The sequence below is a fragment of the Volvox carteri genome (assembly GCF_000143455.1).
Source record: "Volvox carteri f. nagariensis unplaced genomic scaffold VOLCAscaffold_37, whole genome shotgun sequence".
Taxonomy (NCBI): domain Eukaryota; kingdom Viridiplantae; phylum Chlorophyta; class Chlorophyceae; order Chlamydomonadales; family Volvocaceae; genus Volvox; species Volvox carteri.
In genome coordinates, this window is record NW_003307580.1 from 1,021,217 (window position 1) to 1,041,023 (window position 19,807).

The 19,807-nt window shown below is 54.6% G+C and overlaps 3 protein-coding genes across 3 annotated transcripts; 2 read left to right on the plus strand and 1 right to left on the minus strand.

The window, feature by feature from the left end:
• Positions 1–1,259: 1,259 nt before the first annotated feature.
• VOLCADRAFT_94466 (uncharacterized protein) lies at positions 1,260–3,566 on the plus strand (the record flags this gene model as incomplete). The annotated part of the gene is made up of 5 exons (XM_002953587.1): positions 1,260–1,420; positions 1,964–2,042; positions 2,489–2,574; positions 2,671–2,765; positions 3,418–3,566. 5 exons carry the CDS (start codon positions 1,260–1,262, stop codon positions 3,564–3,566), a joined length of 570 nt encoding a protein of 189 aa, XP_002953633.1.
• Positions 3,567–11,540: 7,974 nt separating this feature from the next.
• On the plus strand, positions 11,541–14,083 carry puf3 (pumilio family protein). Its single transcript, XM_002953588.1, has 4 exons — positions 11,541–11,648; positions 11,949–12,311; positions 12,718–12,942; positions 13,387–14,083. Exons 1-4 carry the CDS (start codon positions 11,577–11,579, stop codon positions 13,540–13,542), a joined length of 816 nt encoding a protein of 271 aa, XP_002953634.1. The 5' UTR covers positions 11,541–11,576; the 3' UTR covers positions 13,543–14,083.
• Positions 14,065–18,867, minus strand: VOLCADRAFT_106069 (uncharacterized protein; the record flags this gene model as incomplete). Its single annotated transcript, XM_002953672.1, has 5 exons — positions 14,065–14,233; positions 16,243–16,594; positions 17,934–17,963; positions 18,053–18,100; positions 18,659–18,867. 5 exons carry the CDS (start codon positions 18,865–18,867, stop codon positions 14,192–14,194), a joined length of 681 nt encoding a protein of 226 aa, XP_002953718.1. The 3' UTR covers positions 14,065–14,191.
• Between the last annotated feature and the right edge of the window lie 940 nt (positions 18,868–19,807).

Consider the following 19,807-nt stretch of genomic DNA (forward strand, 5'->3'; position numbering starts at 1 on the left):
GTGGTGCGAGCAAGGCAAGGTATTTGAAGTGGCTACACCACAGCACATGACATGCGGTTGTAACAAACCATCCGCGCGACTTCTTGCTCGTTCGAGAATGACAGGTAACGTATCCCCGGGGGTGCGGCCGACCTTGCGCTTTTTACACCCGCGTTTTTCATTCGGCCCATCCAAAATGCTGAAATGACAGTCGTCGCTCATCTATAGGCTCTTGGCGTCTCTTCCGCTACCACGAAGTCGATAGGCTTGATTATGAAAAGCGCTATCCGCTTTGCGGAAATCCAGGCATGACTCCAAGAAAAAAGCTTTCACCTGCTGGCTGGCCTGCAGCCTTTCGCCTTTCCGTCGGATTTTCAAATTTCCAACAGGTCCCGCTTAGTATGCAAGCAAGAGACTCGGCAAATGAAGAGTTCCTTCTTTTCGCCTCCTGTGCTTAGTGCTTTGCTTATCATCAGCTGCGACATCTGAGTGGCGGCGAATCCTTATTTTATGTATTTTGTAGGATACAACGAATAACACGACAGCGGACCACGTTTCAGGTTAGGCCAAAAACATTATTCGCATCCCAGACTTCCTCCAGCTTTTACAGAGCTCCCGAGGTCACGAACCACTACGAGACGCCAGTCAGCGCTGGCAGCAACCCCCCAATCGGTTCTCCATCTTCACAAGCAAACAGCGCCATCTTCACCATCTTGCCATCTCTCAACAGCTCCACAAGGCTCAACAGATCGCGATCGCCAGGTGGCGGCACGCACAGTTGTACCGAGTACAGCCACCTGTACACGGCTCTAGCTATTTATTTTCGACACTCCGCCGCCTTGTTAACCCTCCCCAAGTAAGAAGCGACAACAGCACAGCAGCAGACGAATCAAGATAATAATTAAATGTTTCAACGGATTGATTCCCGCACGACGTCCCAGACCGGCCCATGCCGTGGTATGCAGCCCTGAGTCCCGTGCCGTGCCGTGCCGTACCGTGCCGTATCATGACACATCTTATCGCACATGTCGCATCAAACAGATACAGTATCGCACCGCACTATGTATGCTTAGCTATAGGTTCCCAACAGTCCTCTCAGAACGCATGAAGCTGCCCTTCACTGACCGCCAACCCTTTTTACCCTCCAAATTCCCACGAAATCCCCGGCCCCGCAAATCCTGCCGGAATAAATCCATCCCCCAAAACCTTCCCTTACAATCCGAACGACGCGAAAAATAGTAATAATGCGAGGATCGATCCGGGTATGTCAGTCATATTTGATGGTTGTGCTGGTACTGATCCTCGCGGCCACCTACTTTCCCGGGAGCCGCGCCTACCCTGACTACTGGGCAAGCGATTCCGGAAGGGGCGAACAGCAGTGTGATGCGCACCCCACAGAGGCGCTACGGGGCTCCCCGCACGGGTCACCCCTTCCGGACAGGTGTGTTTTGGCAACGGCTAGAGAGCGTGCGTGTGTGCTCTGATGCGGTGTCCTGGAGGGCAAATCACGGGAGATCTGCATCCGCCGATCGGTGCTTTTCTAAAGTCATGTGATATATAACATCTGACGGGCAGGCGTCCCTAATAAGCAGGAGGAAGGCACAGATGACACTTACCAGATCCGTATGTTTGTCCGGATGAACACTTCTATAATCTTCGGACGCCATTCATCGCGGTTTATGTATCACGACGACTGGTTTAAAATGCTCGTACTGCTGTTGTGCAACGCTGTTTCGCTGTTTCGTTTCGGGAAATATAAGGTAAAGTATGCGTATTGTACAGGTATGTACCTTGTACGTGCACTGCCGTGCGGCAGGTTTTATGTCGCATGCGAGGCGCGGTGAAGTAAGGCAAAGCGGTCCCCCACTGCCCGCGGATGCATCTCTCCTGTCACATCTTCTCTGCATTCTTGGCCCTGTCTTCATGAATCATGAGCCCTCTTGTTCTCCTTTTCTTTAAAAATGACAATATCTACCTGCCGCAGCTCCGTCACCATCCGTGCGCTCCAAGCTGACGGCACCGACGCTATGCAGCTGTGCCCTGGAATGTCGTACAAAGTGTTGGTAAGTGTACGGCACTATCCATGTACAGGCACATTGCGCTAAGGCGCTTCACCCTGAAGCGGACGAGAGAGGATGATAATGGCCCTCCCGCGTACCCGCATCATCAATACCAATATACCATCCATGGCTCCCCCCTCAAGCTTTTAAGTTAAGGAAACACAGCGCACGTTTGTGCGAAACTTGTAACTTGTACAACTTGGTTTCAGACATTACTGCTGCATGGCAAAAGAGGGTTGCATATACATCCACTTTTTTAAATGGAAAGTCAGTCGTGCGTGTTGTCTTATTATGGCATATTCTTTCCGATTCGCACTTACCAGCATTTTTCTGCGCGATGTTTCCTCCTCCTGACATACATGCATACATACATACATGCTGACGCTCACCAACTTACTGGCACACACATACATGACCTATACACATGGACAACACACTTCTGTCTACAGGTCACATTCCCGGAGCGCCGGCGTTCGATTATCACGGCCAGTTCCGGATCATTCGACGACACGACGTACCTGTGGGGCAGCCGATGGTGGGTGCAACCCATGTGACTCAGTGCTTGGGTTATTTTTCGGGTAGCAGCATTAACTTGTCGGTCTTCATTTCCCGCATGCACGTATTCCCGCAGTCCCAACCTGATCGTGGTCGGCCCCACGCTGCCCGTAACGTCCTTTGCCAAGCTTCCGACCGAAGTCCATGCACGACTCAACATTCCGTGCAACGGTACGTGCCGTACATGTTGCTCACAATACCATACAGCCGTACCAATCATACAAACGGGAGAAAAGCATGCATATGTATACTACATCGTTCTGTGAATACCGCGCGTGAATTAAACTGTTTAAATTATATGCTACGTAACGGCTCTTGTTGAGACCCTACAATAAAAATACAGAGATTGTCTCTATACTGTTATCGTGTACTGTTCCACTCGTGCTGGTGCTACTACCTAGCGTTCTCAATCCTGACGAAGTAATGGTACTGTTGTTACTGTTGTTACTGTTGTTACTGTTGTTACTGTTGTTACTGTTGTTACTGTTGTTACTGTTGTTACTGTTGTTACTGTTGTTACTGTTGTTACTGTTGTTACTGTTGTTACTGTTGTTACTGTTGTTACTGTTGTTGATGGGGTGTTACACTGTGGGCGGCTCGCCCGATAAAGGACGAGCACCGGGGGCCCTGACCGGGCCGAAACACAGCGCAGGGAAGGGCGCGCGGCTTTACGTCCGTCTGTTCCTCCGCGCGCGCCTCGATCCCTCACTCACGCCAACCGGGACACTCTCCCAGCCCCTGGCTAGGCAACACAGCGGCGCAGAAGACTGCGAACCGAACTGTTGTTACTGTTGTTACTGTTGGTGCTGCTGGTGCTGTGCAGGTAGTGCGGGTGCCGCTGCCAACCGCGCCGCTGTGGAGCAATTGGTAGTGGCGGTCACCAGCACCTCCGCACGGGGCAGCCTGAGATGGAGAAGCACTTCTAAAAGTTTCCCCATGTCGCCCAGCTGTGGCAACGCCCAATGTGGGTAGAGCATGTAGCCGACAGCGGTGGGAAGGTGGGAAGCGCCGTGCACGTGTGGGGCGCAGGACAGTTATCAGCTCTGGTTCGGTTAGCCATACAAACATTTTTAAGTTTTGAGGAAAGAAGTATCATGTATACTAAAATTACACTGGACAATCCTCTATTGCTGTGGTAAATTTTCTCTTTTTTTCTCTCAGATTCTTTGGCACAAGTTGATAGGCAAAAGTACTAAACATGCGCTCAAAATCTGCCCTGGATTAACTGATTATCTTCGCGCGTCGGGACTTTTCAATAATATCAAGGCCATGGTGACAGCGCTCGCTTTACCGGGAACTCAAACTCAAACGCAAGCTCACAGCTGCCGGCGAGTAGCAACCTGCAAGGTCCATCAGCCAAGGCGCGTATACCGTCCAACAACGCCTCGGAATCCAAGGTCGTTGCGTTCAGCAGGGCGGATTCAGAAGTCGCAACTGTCAACGGTGCCAACGGATCTCCGCATACGACAAGTACGACACATACCAACAGTACGGCTCCCAACGCAACCACGGCGACGATGGCTCCGGCCATGCGCTTGCAAGTTCTACCCCCAGAGCGGACTGACATCAGCGCTGATACAGCAGCACCCAAGCCGCTCGTCGCAATGCCGGTCGTCTCCGCCAACCTCATGGCTGTGCCGATGGCTACATCGACGCCGGCAGCCGCGGCGGCGCTACCCGCTACCGGCCCAGTGTCCGCCACAAATCTCCTCCATGTGTTCAGGGCTGCCTCAGGCAATTCAACAGGGGCCGTAACGAAGCTGCCTGCTGATGCGAAGGCCAAATAGCTGCATGCGCCTCCTCACGATGGCATCACGCTTTATAAGGGGTGTCATTGATCGCTCTTCTGCCCGCTCGAGGTATCTGATTGTTATGGAACGAGAAGGCAGGAAGGGGAAGGAAGCATCGCTTAGAGTGCATGCGGCGGTGGGAGGTAGGGACTATTGCGGGCGGCCACATACGTGAGACGTCAGGGACATTGGCCCCGACTTTATGGGAAAATAGGCATTGATAGGTGGCATTCATAGCCAATGGAAACAGGCCCTTGGGCTTCCCTAGCCGATCTGCCACGGTTTAACTGAGAATTCGATTTAAAAACAAATAAAATTCAGTATCGATTCTCCTAAGGATTAATGCGCATACTACCCGCAGGCCATGGCTTTGGCTCACCACCGCGAATCTCATACCAACTACATCAGCAATAAAGAGATATACGCAGCTCAGCTCTGCCAGATTTCGCGACTCCAGCCCATCTATGCCAAATGCTCAGCAAGACTGCCCAACTCCTAACAAGGCTGCTCATGTATAATAACATATTTTTACATTTGATTTAGCATACGCTGTACAGAGGTAAATTCCAAAACATGTATGGACGACATTCACAAACAGTTTTAGGAACCCAAGCTCGTCATTTCCCCCTGGGTTGAAATGACGAGCTGTACGGCTGGACATGGCCGGACTGGTAGGTTACCTTACTTGGCCGGTAGGATAACCGACATAACGAGCTAACGACCCAGTAACTGGGGGGTCACCGACCAATAAGGTTACCGGTCGTTGAGGTAACTGGCCAGTACGGTTACCGGTTGGTTACCGGTTCGTTATCTAGACCTGTCGGTTAGCGTACCGAAGCGACCGGTTGGGTTATAGCTAACCGGTCGGTTACCGATCCTTTTATGCCATAGGGCGTGCGGTGTGCGTGCACGCTGCAGCACAGGATTCTTCTGCTTCTGCTGTTTTAATCGCTGCGTGCCCGGGCGGCTTTCTCGCTCTTTCCTTCGACTTCCTTGTAATAGCTATTTATGGCTCAGCTCATAGCCACACTCCGCAACTCCAGCCCACCCATGTCAACTGCTCCAGCACTTCCCTCCTTGCCTTCTGCTGCTCCGTCTCACGCACATCTCAGACATGTCCTATTCTCCAGTTCCGGGGCTGGCAATGGGGAACTGGGTTCGCGCACTACCAGGAGGCTATGGATGCTCAGCCGTTCTTGTTGACATGGAGGCGGCGCGCAATGCACCATCCATGGATTTGACTTGGCGCCCTAGCAAGTGATATACACCAGATTCATACATCACTCTCAACACCGCCGGCCATCACACCCAGCCCTCGCAGCTATCCATAATAATGAGCGTATAGTGCAATTCTGACGCCGTTCCTCCACCACTTACAGATCAGTGCCGTACAGCCTCCCCTGCGGAATACTGTGGGGCGACTGGTTGCACCGGGGCTTTTCCGGCTTCGAGAAGAAGCTGGCTACCGTAGTTATTGATCGGCACACGGCAAACAATTTTTTTCGCATCGTTAATTGCCAGAAAAGGGTGGTTAACCGCCACCTGTTCCCACCTGTTTGGTGGGCGGCCTCGGGCTGCAAAAGCAGAACGGACCCAAAACGGGCCCAAAATCAGAAATGAGCACGCAAAACAATGCGGCTGAGGCCAGTTGTAGACAATGCCGTATTACTGCCATCAAGGCCTTCCAGGTACAATAAAAAATGACGACCATGGTTCAGTGAACTGATAGCCGCAATGCACGCAAAACCCCACGCAGACCTATGAGTAGTGGGTGACGGATTGCCCAGCCATAAATGGTACTGGGTAATAAGGTCCTCGGGGAGAGTAGACACGGGCGATGGGAGTGCACAAGAAGGGTACGGTTAGAGACCCATGGGCCCATCACACAGGCAGCTTCATGCCAGGTAGATGTATACTGCTATGGAATATCCAAGGTTTGCGTCTCAAGATGTACTGTCCCTTACAGGCGCTGCTGCTTGACAGATGGCAGGTAGATCCAAGGTACGTGACATTCTCCGAGTTAATTGAAACGATGCCTGGTTCCTTGCGCAACAATGCTCACTATAATATAACACCAAAACACATGTTCATGTGTTTAGAACTTTCCGCCGGGCGCCGCCGGTATTGAGACAAAATCCGGTGGACGAGCCTTTTTCTGTACAAGGGGCGCTTCTCCTCCTTTCGATAATGATACAATAAGGGATACAAATTGCAGACACCACGTATATTATATCGTGTTTAATAGGAAAGCGTGACTCTTCGTCCTTGTTCCGATCCTCACAGCGACACGTAAAAATAAAGGCTGCTCGACATTTTTACATGTGTTGAACTTCCAGTCAAACCTAGAAGCCGGGCGAAAGCAATCTGGCTGCTTTCGTCGCGGGGTCGCAAAGCAAATGTTTGGAGGCGCAGGCAGACCCGGTGGCCCGCTAGATGGATGGTGAGCTAGAATTGATTCGGTGCTGTGTTTGTAGATGGACCCCAAACGGAGCGTATCTTGGCCTATTTGGCGTCTGATTGTAGGGGGGACTACGCCGCTGACAAGGAGCTCAGTCGGCTTCTCGAGGAAATTCCTCGGGCTACGTCGGCTCCCCCGCACTTGCAAGACCGATGGGGCGTGGTGGGTGTGTGCGCCTTCTGCTTTGGGATGCAGTTGTTCACGTGCGGGCCGGCCAGTATGCCGGGTTCTTAACGAAGGGCAAGACAATCTGCGAGCTTAGTTGCGATGTATGTTGGAATAGTAATTCTGCTCGTGTAGGTATGTAGGGCTTGCAGCGTTCCGCGATGTTATCTTCCGCTCGTGGAGGTGTCTCCCGGACAAACCGTATTTCCGGGAAGCTTTTTTTCTCACTGTTTGTTTGCTTGCCTGCAGAATCCCACGGACGCTGCTGTGGACCCCAGCTCGCGTGCGACCCCCATTGGGCAGCACCTAGGCGATATCCGCTTCGACGAAGACTACGCACGCTTTTATGAAATATACTCGGGACAACGAAAATTGCCGCCCCCGGTCGAGGGGCGAACCTTATATCAGGAGGTCCCCGGGCTCTTCCCTAGCCGTTTGCAACAGCAGCTCGCCGGTGGCACCCAGGTGTCTGTTCCTTCGCAGATACTGTCGCGTGGAGTGACACCAGGTAGGCGTGATCATACAGGGCGGCTGGTCATGCCCACGGGCTTGAAACTTGCCATCATCCTTACCCGGGTTAACGTCCTGGGGACTCGCAGGCCTGGAGGTCATTGATGAGCAGGGGCCCTCTCAAGACATGGCGGCGTTGCATGAAGGGATGATACAAGCATTTCAGCAACTCGGTAAGAGCAAAAACTCGGGGCGCAAGTATGCTCCTTTGGTTGCATTCGTTCCATCTGCTTCATCTGCAAGGCGCGCCATGCGCAGGTGTTCGCGGACCATCCCCTATGCCAGGCCACCTCAACGGTGTATCCCCAGTTGGCTCAAAGCCTGGAACTCCCTCACCGCTCGATGGTAAGGTTGGGAATATCGTGCATGGTTTTCTTGGCTTATCCCTGCGGATGCATACACTTGCATACACATGCGCCTAATCACACGTCACCCAATCCATATTTCCATTTCTTGCAGTTGCGGCTGCCGCGGCTGCGGCCGCCGCCGCCGCGGCGCCCAACCCCCTGTTGCTCAATCACCAGCTTGGTGCTGCGGGCTTGGCTCAAGGCCTTGAAGGTATGAGAAAGGATTCATCTGTTAATGTTTACGCAGTTTACAGTGGTGTTCGGTGGGAAAAGAGTATGCGGTGGGATCTCTGGATGGTGCAGATTAGCGATGCACCATCGCTAATCTGATATCTGACATAAATAAATCCTTCCACGCTGCTGTTTTATGCGTTCACCACGAACATCTTTCCTCTCTGCAGCAATGCTTCCCGGGGCGCATCAGGTGGTTAATGGGCTTCACCTGGGAGCAGCAGGAGCGGCGTCTGGGCTGCCGGGCGCGAACCTGGCAGCCGCAGCGGCTGCGGCGGCTGGTCCACTTAGCAACCTCACGAACTCCCTGGAGTACCAGGCAGCCTACCAGGCGGCGTATCAGGCTGCGCTCGTGCAGACACAGCAGCAGCTGCTGCTTGGGCAGCAATCTGGAGGTCGGGCCGCGACCTGGGACTTGGGAAGCTAGGAAAAAGCGTTTGTCGGGGCTTTGGGAAAGCCGTCGGGCCTCGGCGATTTGTCGCGCATGGGATTCGTTGCGCTTGTAGGGCGTAGTAGGGCAGTAAACGTCCCTCTGTTCGTGGCCATGGGACTCGGGTCAGGACCAGATTGCAATCTTGTTAAAGACTCGATCGGAAGCGCGCGATCATTTTGCCTTCTGCACGGCGATGATGAGCCCGTCTAATCTACAGTGCACACGAACCTGACTGAACCTGCCTGCTGGTGGGGGAAAGTTGTTTTCTTGTTGTGTATTGGAGTCCCTCACGATGCACGCATTGCGAGTACTGTGGCCCTAATTGCCCCGTTGTCCGCGTCCTTTGCTTTATACACAGTGAACCAGCTTGCCGCTGCAACAGCAGCGCAGTTCATGCCCGGGGGCGGCTTCTTTACTGGTGGCGCTCCTGCAGCCGCAGCTGCCGCTGCCGCGGCGGCTGCTGCATCTGGACCAGGTGGGCTATTCATGTGGGGGCCATACCTGGGTAAGGTGGACACAGGGATCAGCAGACGCGGATTAAGTCACAACAGGTGCATGGGAGGGGGTGACTGCAAGGTTCTGGAGCATCCAGGAAGCAGGGGCGGCTGATCTAGACCGATGGGATAATAGGCAGCAACACAAGCAACTCGCTCGCAAGCAGTCCTCGGCAGCTGTGCCCTCTGTAAACATGCAGCTGACGGTGCCGAGCATGCGATAGAACTCTTCATGCATGGCATGATACTGAAAGCGTGCATTGTTTTTCGTCTTCTGACGTGTACTGGCATGTGTAGCTCAGCCATGCTGGACGCTACATAAGAGCTTAGCAGCGACCGACCCTGTATATTTCGCGAAGCCGTAGGTTTGCGCCGTCGGCACTGAATTGAGCGGGTGCCAGGCATGCTTATCGGGCCCTCCCCCCCAACTGTAGGTCCTACCACTGGCCTGTCGGGGACTGCCGCCCTGCAAGCATTGCGGTTGGGCCAGGAAACCGAAGGGCTGAAGACCGTGCGGACCCGGGGGGAGGGGGGCCACCACCACCGGGATCGTGATAGCCATCGAAGCGGGACAGGCGGACGCGAGGGTCGGCAGAACAGCTACGATGGGCGGGGGGCGGCGGCACGCGAACGGCGGGACCGGGAGCACCATCATAAGGAGCACCATCATAAGGAGCACCACCACAAGGAGCATCACCACAGGGAGCACCACAAGTGAGCACATGCCACGCGAGGGCTCGCTCGTGTTAGTGTGCGAAAGGGTGGGAAGGGTTGGTAGGGATGACGCAAGACGGCAGTCGTGTTTCCAAGTCCCATATGCTGTTGGTGGAGCACCTTGACGGTCTGTAGAGCAAGCCCGCAATGCCGCCGAAACGGAAGAGCTCTGTAGGGAGGGAGGGGAACCTGGACTTACTGGGCCCGTGTCAGCCGACGCTGTGTGCACGTGTGAATCCGCAAGACAGTATTTTGTCTGTGGGGCTGTGTAGGCTGCTGCCCTGTCAACTAGCGCAGCTGCTGCAATTCCAGGACGGAGTTTTGCATGCATGAATACGCTGCTTTTTTGCATGGTTCATTAGGCACAAGTGGAGCGCTCGGTGCGCTGCAAGACTGCGGACTGCACTAGGCTGAGTGAGAATCAGATCAATGCGCGCACGTGAAAGGTTTTATTGAGATGTTTTTTTAGTATCAACATATGTGAATCCTAAAATAGCAGACCTTGAGTGAACCCCTGACCGCAGTGTGGGGATGTGTCCACCCACGGGACCGGAAACAAGGTCATTTTACGTCCAAACCCTTTTGGGTCTGAAGGACCTGCACTCTTAAGCATGCCGTGGGATTACTTTTGCCAGGTCTGGCGACCGCCATCACTCTTCCGGCAGCCATGGCGGAGCTCATGGCACCGAGCAGGAGCACGACGGCATGGCGGCCATTGCGCAGAAGTTCGCCAGTCTGGACGATGTGGTTGGCCAGCTGATGTTGGTAGCGCAGGACCAGAACGGCTGCAGGTGCGTGCGCGGATCCTGGGAGGTAATGTTCGGTGATGTTCACCAAAGCGCCCTTGGTATCTATCAATGAGTAATGGGGTCGTGTGGGGGACCTTAAAGTCGGTTTCCAGGGTGGCGGATTTTCCGGCGGAGAGCTAATCTGAGGTAAGCTGAGTTTTGGGGTGCGTTTACCTGGAGGGCTTCTTTCGTGTCTGGAAGCCTCTGGTCTGCTGGTTGCAGCTCTCCTGGTCGCATGTATTGGCCTAACCGAAAGTCCGTGGCTTGGCTAGCAATGCCTTCCAAACGGGGAAAGGAAAGGAAATGGGAAAATTAAATGAACCTAAATTAAATGAACCTAAGCATGCTGGCTCATCTCTCAATTTCTTCGTCACGCCGCTGCTGCTAGGTCTACGAATTTCCTATTGTCCCTTGGACGGAGACCCCGTCTGCTGCTTAACTTGGCACGCACATAGTTAGCGTAGCTTCCTTACCACTTGCTCACAAATATTGTTCGTTGCTCTTACTTTCCATGGATGGATGGGGTAACGTACTCGATAGGGGCCAGTAAAAGGAAAGCATGAGGAGAGGCCCCTTCTGTCAATGGCATGGGAGAAGGGTTTGCACAGCTCTTGGATTGCTTGGGATGTTGCATGGCGTGTGTCGCCACGTCGAGCAGCGCATGTGCATTGCTGTGTAACGGTTCGTCGTCCGACGGTTCATGAACTGGGTTCTCGGCGTCCTTAGTATTTTTGTCCCTCTGCCACTCGCACAGATATCTACAGCGTAAATTCGACGAGGGTGGAGCGGCAGCTGTCGAGAAGGTGCGGCTGTTCTGATCTGATCTGATGACTGCTGACTGCAGTTTACCGCCTGCAGTTTACGACCAATGTCCTTGCATTTCCCGGCGGCAGTGTTGACTTCATCCTTCATGGTTGTGTGCAAGTTGCACGAACGCAGAGGCCGCGGACCTATGTTGTTGTTTTGCCCCAGCACTCTTCAATCTGAGTAACGTTCCAGGCACTGTTGCCTTTCAGGTGTTCCCTGAGGTGCTGACCAACATTGTCGAGCTCATGATGGACCCCTTCGGCAACTACCTCGTCCAGAAGCTGCTGGATCGCTGCTCGGAGCAGCAGCGGCTGGAGGTGCGCTGGGGCCCATCTCTCTGGGCCATTTTGGCAGGGACGTCGCTGCAAAGCCCTGGTGCCGGTTTGGTTGTGCCTGGTTCATGTGCCTGGTTCATGTGCCTGGTTCATGTTGGATATATGCGACTATCGGGATTCATTAGCGCCGAACCTGTGGTGTGGATCCCACGTCTGAGGGTGTTGAGAAGGATTGTGCCTGGATAAATAATCCCCGAAAAGTGCGGGCGATCCGTTCGTTCCTGTCCGGTAGTATTGAGTACGGGGTTACGTATTCTGTGCGCCGTGTAGGTTCTCAAGAAGGTGTCCGAGCGGGGAGAGCTCGTTACTGTGGCGCTCAACACACACGGCACACGCGCAGTGCAGAAGCTCATCGAGACGCTCTCCTCACGCGAACAACGTGCCATCGCCATCGAGGCGCTACGACCCGGCGTTGTGTCCCTCATCAAGGACCTCAACGGCAACCACGTGGTGCAGCGCTGCCTGCAGCGATTGGGACCTGAGGACAGCCAGTTCATCTACGATGCGGCCGTCGCGCAGTGCGTGGAAGTTGCGACGCACCGGCACGGCTGCTGCGTGCTGCAGCGCTGCATAGATTTTGCGACGCCGGCTCAGAAGCAGGCGTTGGTGCAGGAGATAGCCAACCACGCCTTGGTGCTCAGCCAGGTGCGTTTGCAGTGCTTTGCATGCGGCCGGCTCAGAAAGTGAAGAACCGGTGGACGGGGAGGGAATAGCTTATTACATAAGTTTCAAAGGGAATAATGTTCAGTTCTGTGAGTTCAGCTGTGTGTCCTGTGTTCTGTGAGTTGGTGCGGTCGGTGCTTTTACGGCTCTCCACGAGCGTCAGTGGCTTGTCACCTTATCCTCGGGGAAGTTCTCCTTTGGAGCTGAACATCTCACAATGTGAGACAGCTTCAGGGGGAAATGGGCAATAAAGAGCTGCCGTCTATGGATGTCCATGAATGAAAGGACGCTACTATTACTGCTGCTTGCTGCTGCCTGGCCGCGTACCTTTACACCCGCCTCTTCTCCCTTATGGCCGTGGTGATCGCTTATATGCTTTCTCCTTCAGGACGCGTTTGGGAACTATGTGGTGCAGTACGTGTTAGAGCTGGGGCACCTAGAGACATGTACGCAGGTCGTATCGGCGCTGCGCGGCTCCTTCAGCTCACTCTCACTACAGAAATTTTCCTCGAACGTGGTGGAGCGCTGCCTGAAGCTGGGCGGCATGGACGCGGAGCGGGAGGCCATTGTGCGGGAGCTCATAGCGCCCACAAGCCTCTCACGGCTGCTGCAGGTACCTGGGGGATAGCGTGCAAGCCTGTCTTCTATGAGGCGCGAGAAGGGTGGGGCAGCATGGGGATGACAACCGAAGGGGAATCACTTTGTCCCCTTGTCCCCACTGGTTTCCTTCCCCTTCGGAAACCAGTGGGGACAATCCTTTGGCTTATGTGAAAAAAAAACGCATGGGGATTGGCAAGTTTCTGGAAGAGAAAGCAATGCGAAGCATCTTCTGTAAGTCTTGATAATCGTTTGGATTTTTGTTGCAAGACCTGCGCTTACCCGAGCTTACCTAGTTTCTCCTTGCTATTTGCGTCTGGAGAAATCGTTATATTTCAGTGTGTTGAGTGCGTTTGGGGACGTATGCCTGCGTGGTGACGGCACATACTTATGGATTATTAAATTATATAGGTTCTTTCTTCCTTCCGCGCACACCTTGTTACTTACTGTACCTGTGCAGGACGGCTTTGGCAACTACGTGATCCAGAGCGCACTAAGCGTGACCAGTGGACAAATACATAACATGCTGGTAGAGGCCATCCGTCCGTACCTACCAACCCTGCGGGGGACGCCCCATGGGAAGCGCATTGTGCAACGCATCAACGGCAAGGCATGAGGTACATGAACTACTCAAGATGGGAAGGGGAGGAGGATGAGGAGAAAGGGCTCGAAGAAAGAGGGAGAGGCGCGGCACTCGGCATGCGAGGCACGCGGACTAGCGTGCCTTTCCGAAGAGGGTGGCGGTTGGCCGCAGGATGGGTTGGTGCAAGCCGCATGGATAGGCGTGGCGGACTGAGTTGCGGCGTTGCATGGCATGGCGAAAGGTCTTTCGTTCCAAGGATTGGTAAAGAAAAGCGGTACAAAACGTCGCTCGCTCGGTATCGTGTCACACTGGGTGCTGTGCTCCGAGCTAAGAACGGGCGACCACGGCGTCTTCAGGAGAAACGGTAAAAACTGGTTGCTGCAGTGTTTTGCTTTATCGGAGCTGAGTGCTAATACCCGCGATGGGGTTTATATCGAGTGCTTCCATGCTCCAGCGGCGCGGTCACGACCTGGTTTTGTCGTTGTTTCTAGCCAGGAAGTCAGTCAGCTTGCCCTCAGTACGTAGGCTGTGGGTACAGAGTGTGGCGGGTGTGGAGGAATTCCAGCTGGGTTGCGCCATGTCAGTAACTAACTAGTGGCGCGTATTGGTGACCATAATCATTTTTTACAGCGCGCTTGGTGTTTGTGGTGAAGAGGAAAAGCAATATCAGAAGCCGTGACCACTACTTTGCAGCACCTGGGTCCGGGTCCGGGTCCAGTCCGGTCTGGGGTAACAACACACGGCGAATGGCGTCAGGAGGCCACAATCCCACTGTGCGTGGCGGCCTGGATGGATGGATGTGTATAAGAATATCGCCGGGTGGGTTTCCGATGTACCTGCAGGTCGCGAGCGGGTCCTGGTCTATGATTCGGCAACATGTGAATCTGGGCCGAGTGGTTATGCGTGGCCTAATAACGACGGACGGTTGATAATGGCCGGTGGCGGACCGTACACGCGCAGCAAGCCTATGCGTGTGAGCACATCTTCCTGCCGTGTATGATTTGTATTATTTGTAGAGTACCATTTCTTAAAAAGGAAAGCCTCCCCTGCCAGATTGCTGACGTCTGCTGATGATACTGCCGGCGTGGCCACTCCGTGTGCGTGAAAGCGGTGCACGAAGGGTGTCGGCGGGCGGAAGGCGCGCGTGTCACGGCTGACGCGGCTGAGGGCGTGGGTGGGTGGGCGCACCAGCTTTTGGGCAAAGTATGTTGAACCTTGTATAGTGCTTGCGCCGTTTTTTGTACCAACAGTTCCGGTGGTGGTGGGTGGGTAACAACTACGTTGCGGTCTTAACCTGGGGTGTCAGGTTCGCATCAGCTCGTCTTGCCGTACAGTGAAGGCCGCGGTGCAGAATGTGGCCCAGAGTAGGGCCATCTTGGGAAGCGGTCAACGGGGCGTGGACTCTGACACCGAGGGGAGCGCTTTGGTGTTGGACTTGGTGCCGTTGAGAGTGGAGGGCAAGGCAAAATCCAGTACGGACGGAGATATGATTTTGGAACAGTCAGTTAGGGCTTATGTGTGGCACACTTCTTGCTGCTGACTTGAGGGGGCTGGCACTGTGGCCACAGTGGGCTATGAGCTCTGCTGGGGACGTCGCGAATATGCGCAGTCTGTGTCGCGGTTTCGCACGTATTGCGGTCGTCGCATGTCTGAGCGGCACGGTGAGTTAAAGTCAAATGTCCGGTGCGACGGGTGGCGTGGGCACGGCGCCAGCCATCCAGGTGGACGACCTAGCGGCGCGTTGCGCAACAGCCCTAAGTTGGCTGCTAGGTTGAGCTTCATGGGAGTTTGGCGGGGATTCTGGCGGATAAGGTCGTGACATCGTCGTACCCGATAATGACGGCGAATGGCGTAAAGTGGCATGCAAAGAAACTGTGCGGTTTGGAACTAGCCAAGCCGCATGTCCAACGAAAGCAATAGAGCCTAAGTCACTAGCTCTCCTGGAAACAGGTGTGCATGTATCCGCCAGCAAAGAACATGTCCATGGAAGCAGCTTAAGGTTATTGGGCAAATGCCTCTCGGGTCGCGTTTATTAAACGCCCTTGCCTCATCGACCTGCTACAGCAGGGGACATCTCGGCCCTGCAATCATTCGGAGGATTGCCCATATTCAAAGCACCTCCGTATCAGCCAGGTCGGGGCTTTGGATTATTTGTACGCCCATGGTATTTGTCAAAACGTCTTGGTCAGGAAAAGGACAGGACCCATGGCCAAGGTTTGACGCGTGGCCAAGGTTTGAGGTTGACACGACGGCCGACGTTCGCCCTTTTTCAGGCCCGGCGTACCGTACTTCGCGATGTGTGCGTTTAGCGAATGTCGATGAAAACGATTTTACTGAACTAAGGGAGATTCATGGGAGGATAACGCAAGAGAACACGCGTACCGCGAAAAAAGGAAATTGACACCCTCTGAGCGAGCTCCCCACTAAGAAAACCAAGGTGAGTGAACAGGTAATGCATCGATCAGTCCTGGTTGATGATTGGGCCTTATTGGGAGGTGCTGCGCCTTGCGGCTTGGTATGCTCACCACACGCACCAACGCCCATCAGCGAGTTGCACATTGTGAAGAGGCAAAGTCTTAGGTCATGTTTGCTGTGCACATTAGGTGTTCTTGAGGAATTCTCTTACGAACCTATATCGGGTGACAGGGTATGCAAGGCTTTCAATCGCCATTAACAACCTTGAAACCTAATTCCGCCATTGACGGGTTTACCGCGTGATGCCGTACAGCTTACCAGCGAGATTCGTGCTCGGTAACCATGACTAAAGGCGGCGGTGGCGGCGGCGGCGGTGGCGGATACCACGCCGCCGGTGGTGGCGGTGGCGGCCACCACGCCGCCGGTGGAGGCGGTGGCGGCCATCACGCCGCCGGAGGTGGCGGTGCCGGGCACCACGCCGCCGGTGGTGGCGGTGCCGGGCACCACGCCGCCGGAGGTGGCGGTGCCGGGCACCACGCCGCCGGTGGTGGCGGTGCCGGGCACCACGCCGCCGGAGGTGGCGGTGGCGGTGGCGGCGGCGACCACCACGGCCCTGGCGGTGGCGGCGGCAAAGTGGCCGCTGTCGCCATCGCAAGAGCAGTGATCGAAGCTGGCCGTGATGGCGGCAAGCTGGTGGCACGGCCACAAGAGAAATGACGCCTCCGGTATCCTGTCGACCCCCAGGCTACGGCGCGTCAAATATGGGCAGCTGCAGTTTCGCCGCTCGCACTCAGGCCGCTGGGGACCGCTACCAGGCCACCCATGCACAAGGCGGCGGCGACGAGTAGCTTGCGTCTTTTTTATATGTGCATAGAGGCCCTAAGGTAGCCTACGGTGTGTGCTGTGGCCGAGCCCTATATCCCTGGTTACTCAGTCTCGAGTCTCAAGTTGAGACTGCCTAGGGGAGGAGCCAGAGAGGTAGTTTTATGAGTTACCGCCATTGCCTTGCATGGTAGTTGGATTGACTGTCGGTTGACTGTTGGCCAAACTGAATCCTGACTTACAAGTGTGCATCAGTGGAAGTTATATACTGCAAGACCCTAACCCAACAAGGTTCGCTGCTGCCTTACAAGCATTTGTAAGAATAAAGTGCTTGCGCTTAGATGTGTACTTCGATCCCACGTCGTACATACGCAGCAGTTGCACTGCTCGGTCAGTGACAGCTTCTGGCAAGACGAAAGGAAGCCTCGGCCACTGGTCAGAAAGCCACCCTGTGGACACGTTCCTTACCCCCGCACGTGACATACCATATCTGGAGATCAGGGGACAAGCGGTTCGGATACTTCGAAGGCTCTGCAGGATCCAAGGTCTGGCCTTTCTACCTTCCATGTGAGAGAACCGGAGACCTGGAAGGATATATTTCGCCCCCGCCTCACGGGCCTTCTCCAACACAGAGAGTAGACACACATGCCACTCCGGCCAACCCGTCAACCGGGAGTTCAACCAACGACGCAAACGAGAGCAAAAAGGGAACCCAGAACGGAAAGTCTTCCTTGCCGCAGTCCTGAAAAGTGTGAAGTGAAGGATCCGATAACGGTCAGCTGACATCCTGAGGTGGGGTGGGGTTCCAAAACCCAGGCATAAAACTCGCCAAGACACAGACAGTGCGGCACTGACCTACATGCGCTGCTGCTTTTGTATCTTAACGCTGGTGAACACACTTGTACACCGATGCAGCGTGTTATAGCAACACGGCCTAGAGCACCTTAACCCATCTTCTCGTCCGATACCTAATCCCATCTTCTCATCCCCCCATATCCATCTATCACCCAGCCGCAAGGCGCCATCACCACAACTACAACAAACAAGCACCCTCCCAATCAACCGGTGTTGTAAGTGTCTACAGCAAAGGAGTTGTGACGTCCATCATGCCCTGTGCCATTGCGGCCTGAGGGTTTGGGGGCATCTTCGGTGGGTTTGCAGCTACTATTGCTGCTACTATTCCTTACCGCATTCTTTTGGGACCCAAAACATGGAGCCTGCAAGCAGCAGCACGCGTTTGGCTGTCGTCCATAAACTAAGCAGGCAGGAGCGTTGACATCGACCCCTCCCTCGCCTTCCCACGGACCTGCCAAATCCAATGACCCAAAGCGCGAAGGAAAAAGGCGGATAGCACCTGAGCGAGGCGGATTGAGGCGGATAAAAAGCTCCCTCCGGCTTCCAGCCACACATGTCCACAAATCTGACACAAATCATACGTGCCTCCCTGCAGGCACCTTGACGGTTTGCCCGTGTCGCCTGTCGCTCGTGTTGCACACATATGCCTAAAGGCCCTCCTTTCCATTACCCCCGACAACGTCTGCTGCTCTGTCCCTCTCGCCCTCCATCTATCCGTCCATCACTCGGTCTGCCCCAAAGTCCTCTTCCACAGCAGCTTACGGGAATGAGCTAAACAATAAGATCTGATGGCCTAAACAGGAACATGCTTGCCACGAATCGAACACAAGCACAGCGCACCATCGGACAACCGCACGCATCCAGTCTGTCCGCTGTTAGCTGTTAGCTGTCACGAATGTAAGCGGTCGCTCACGTCATCATTATCCCCTTCACCATTATCGCCATCGCCGCAGGCTGCTTGCTGGTGGCCTCACTCACACGTCCTCTCAGGGTGGGGGCCCCCAACCCACCCACCGGGGGATGTCATCTCATCGCACACCTCACCAACACTACTCACTCCGCGTGCACCAGCACTACCAGCACCAGCACCAGCACTACCAGCACCAGCACCAGCACTACCAGCACCAGCACCAGCACTACCAGCACTACCAGCAACAGCACCAGCACTACCAGCACTACCAGCACTACCAGCACCAGCACCAGCACTACCAGCACCAGCACCAGCACCAGCACTACCAGCACCACAATGAACGGCCCCATCTCCATCACATCACATCACGGGTAAATGTAGTCCCCACCCAACCCCCAACAATGCCCAAACGCAGAGCGACCACCCCTTAATTAACCCCCACCCACCCACACACATGCACGCGCTGTATATACACCTGAATGGTCGCTCGGACGGAGGGACGTACAGACTGCTGGTGAACCACAAGTACGGTGTATTTGACAGTACGGCATGTTACGGCACAGTACAACAAGTGGTCTCACTGCGGGCCGCCAATTGATCATCAACATCGTCGTCACCATCGTCATCACCGTCACGCCCAAATCCTCCCGTCATGTAGCGTATTCGTATTCGTATAGCTCCAATTAACATTGCCCAAACGGTGCTGCGATACACCCATCTGCATCCAAGGCATCGTTTCGTTCCATACACTACTGCCGGCCCCGGGGTTCGGGGGAAAATGCCAGGGAGGCCGAGGGGAAAAAGCACAACACACACGACCACGGGCCCCCACCCACCTGCATCCGGCTTGGCGAGGCAGGGTGCCTCCGAGGTCTCCATACCCACATATTTTCCCCCACACACAGTCCCCGGCTCCCACACCGGGCCCAATGTCACGTTTACTAGGGATGCCCTCCCCTATTCTCAAGCCTAATCATGCTGTCCAGACAGTCCTAAACGACCCGATGGTAAACAACTGTATTGACTCCTTTCCTCTTCATCTTCCTCTCCTGCCTTCAAGGCACGCCAGAGGATTTGGCTGCCCAGCACTGGCAGGATACCATCCTCCAAACCGTCCTTTAAAACTGATGAGAGATCAACGGAGGACACCCCTCTAATCGGCTGTGGTAAACAGCCCCCAGGTAATGGCACAGGTTGACGTGAGTCAAGAGTCAACCAGCCGTGAGCCAATCGGTCGGTCAATCAGTCAAAAAGACGGTCAGGTCAACCAATCGGCCAATCGGCCCAGTCAGCCAT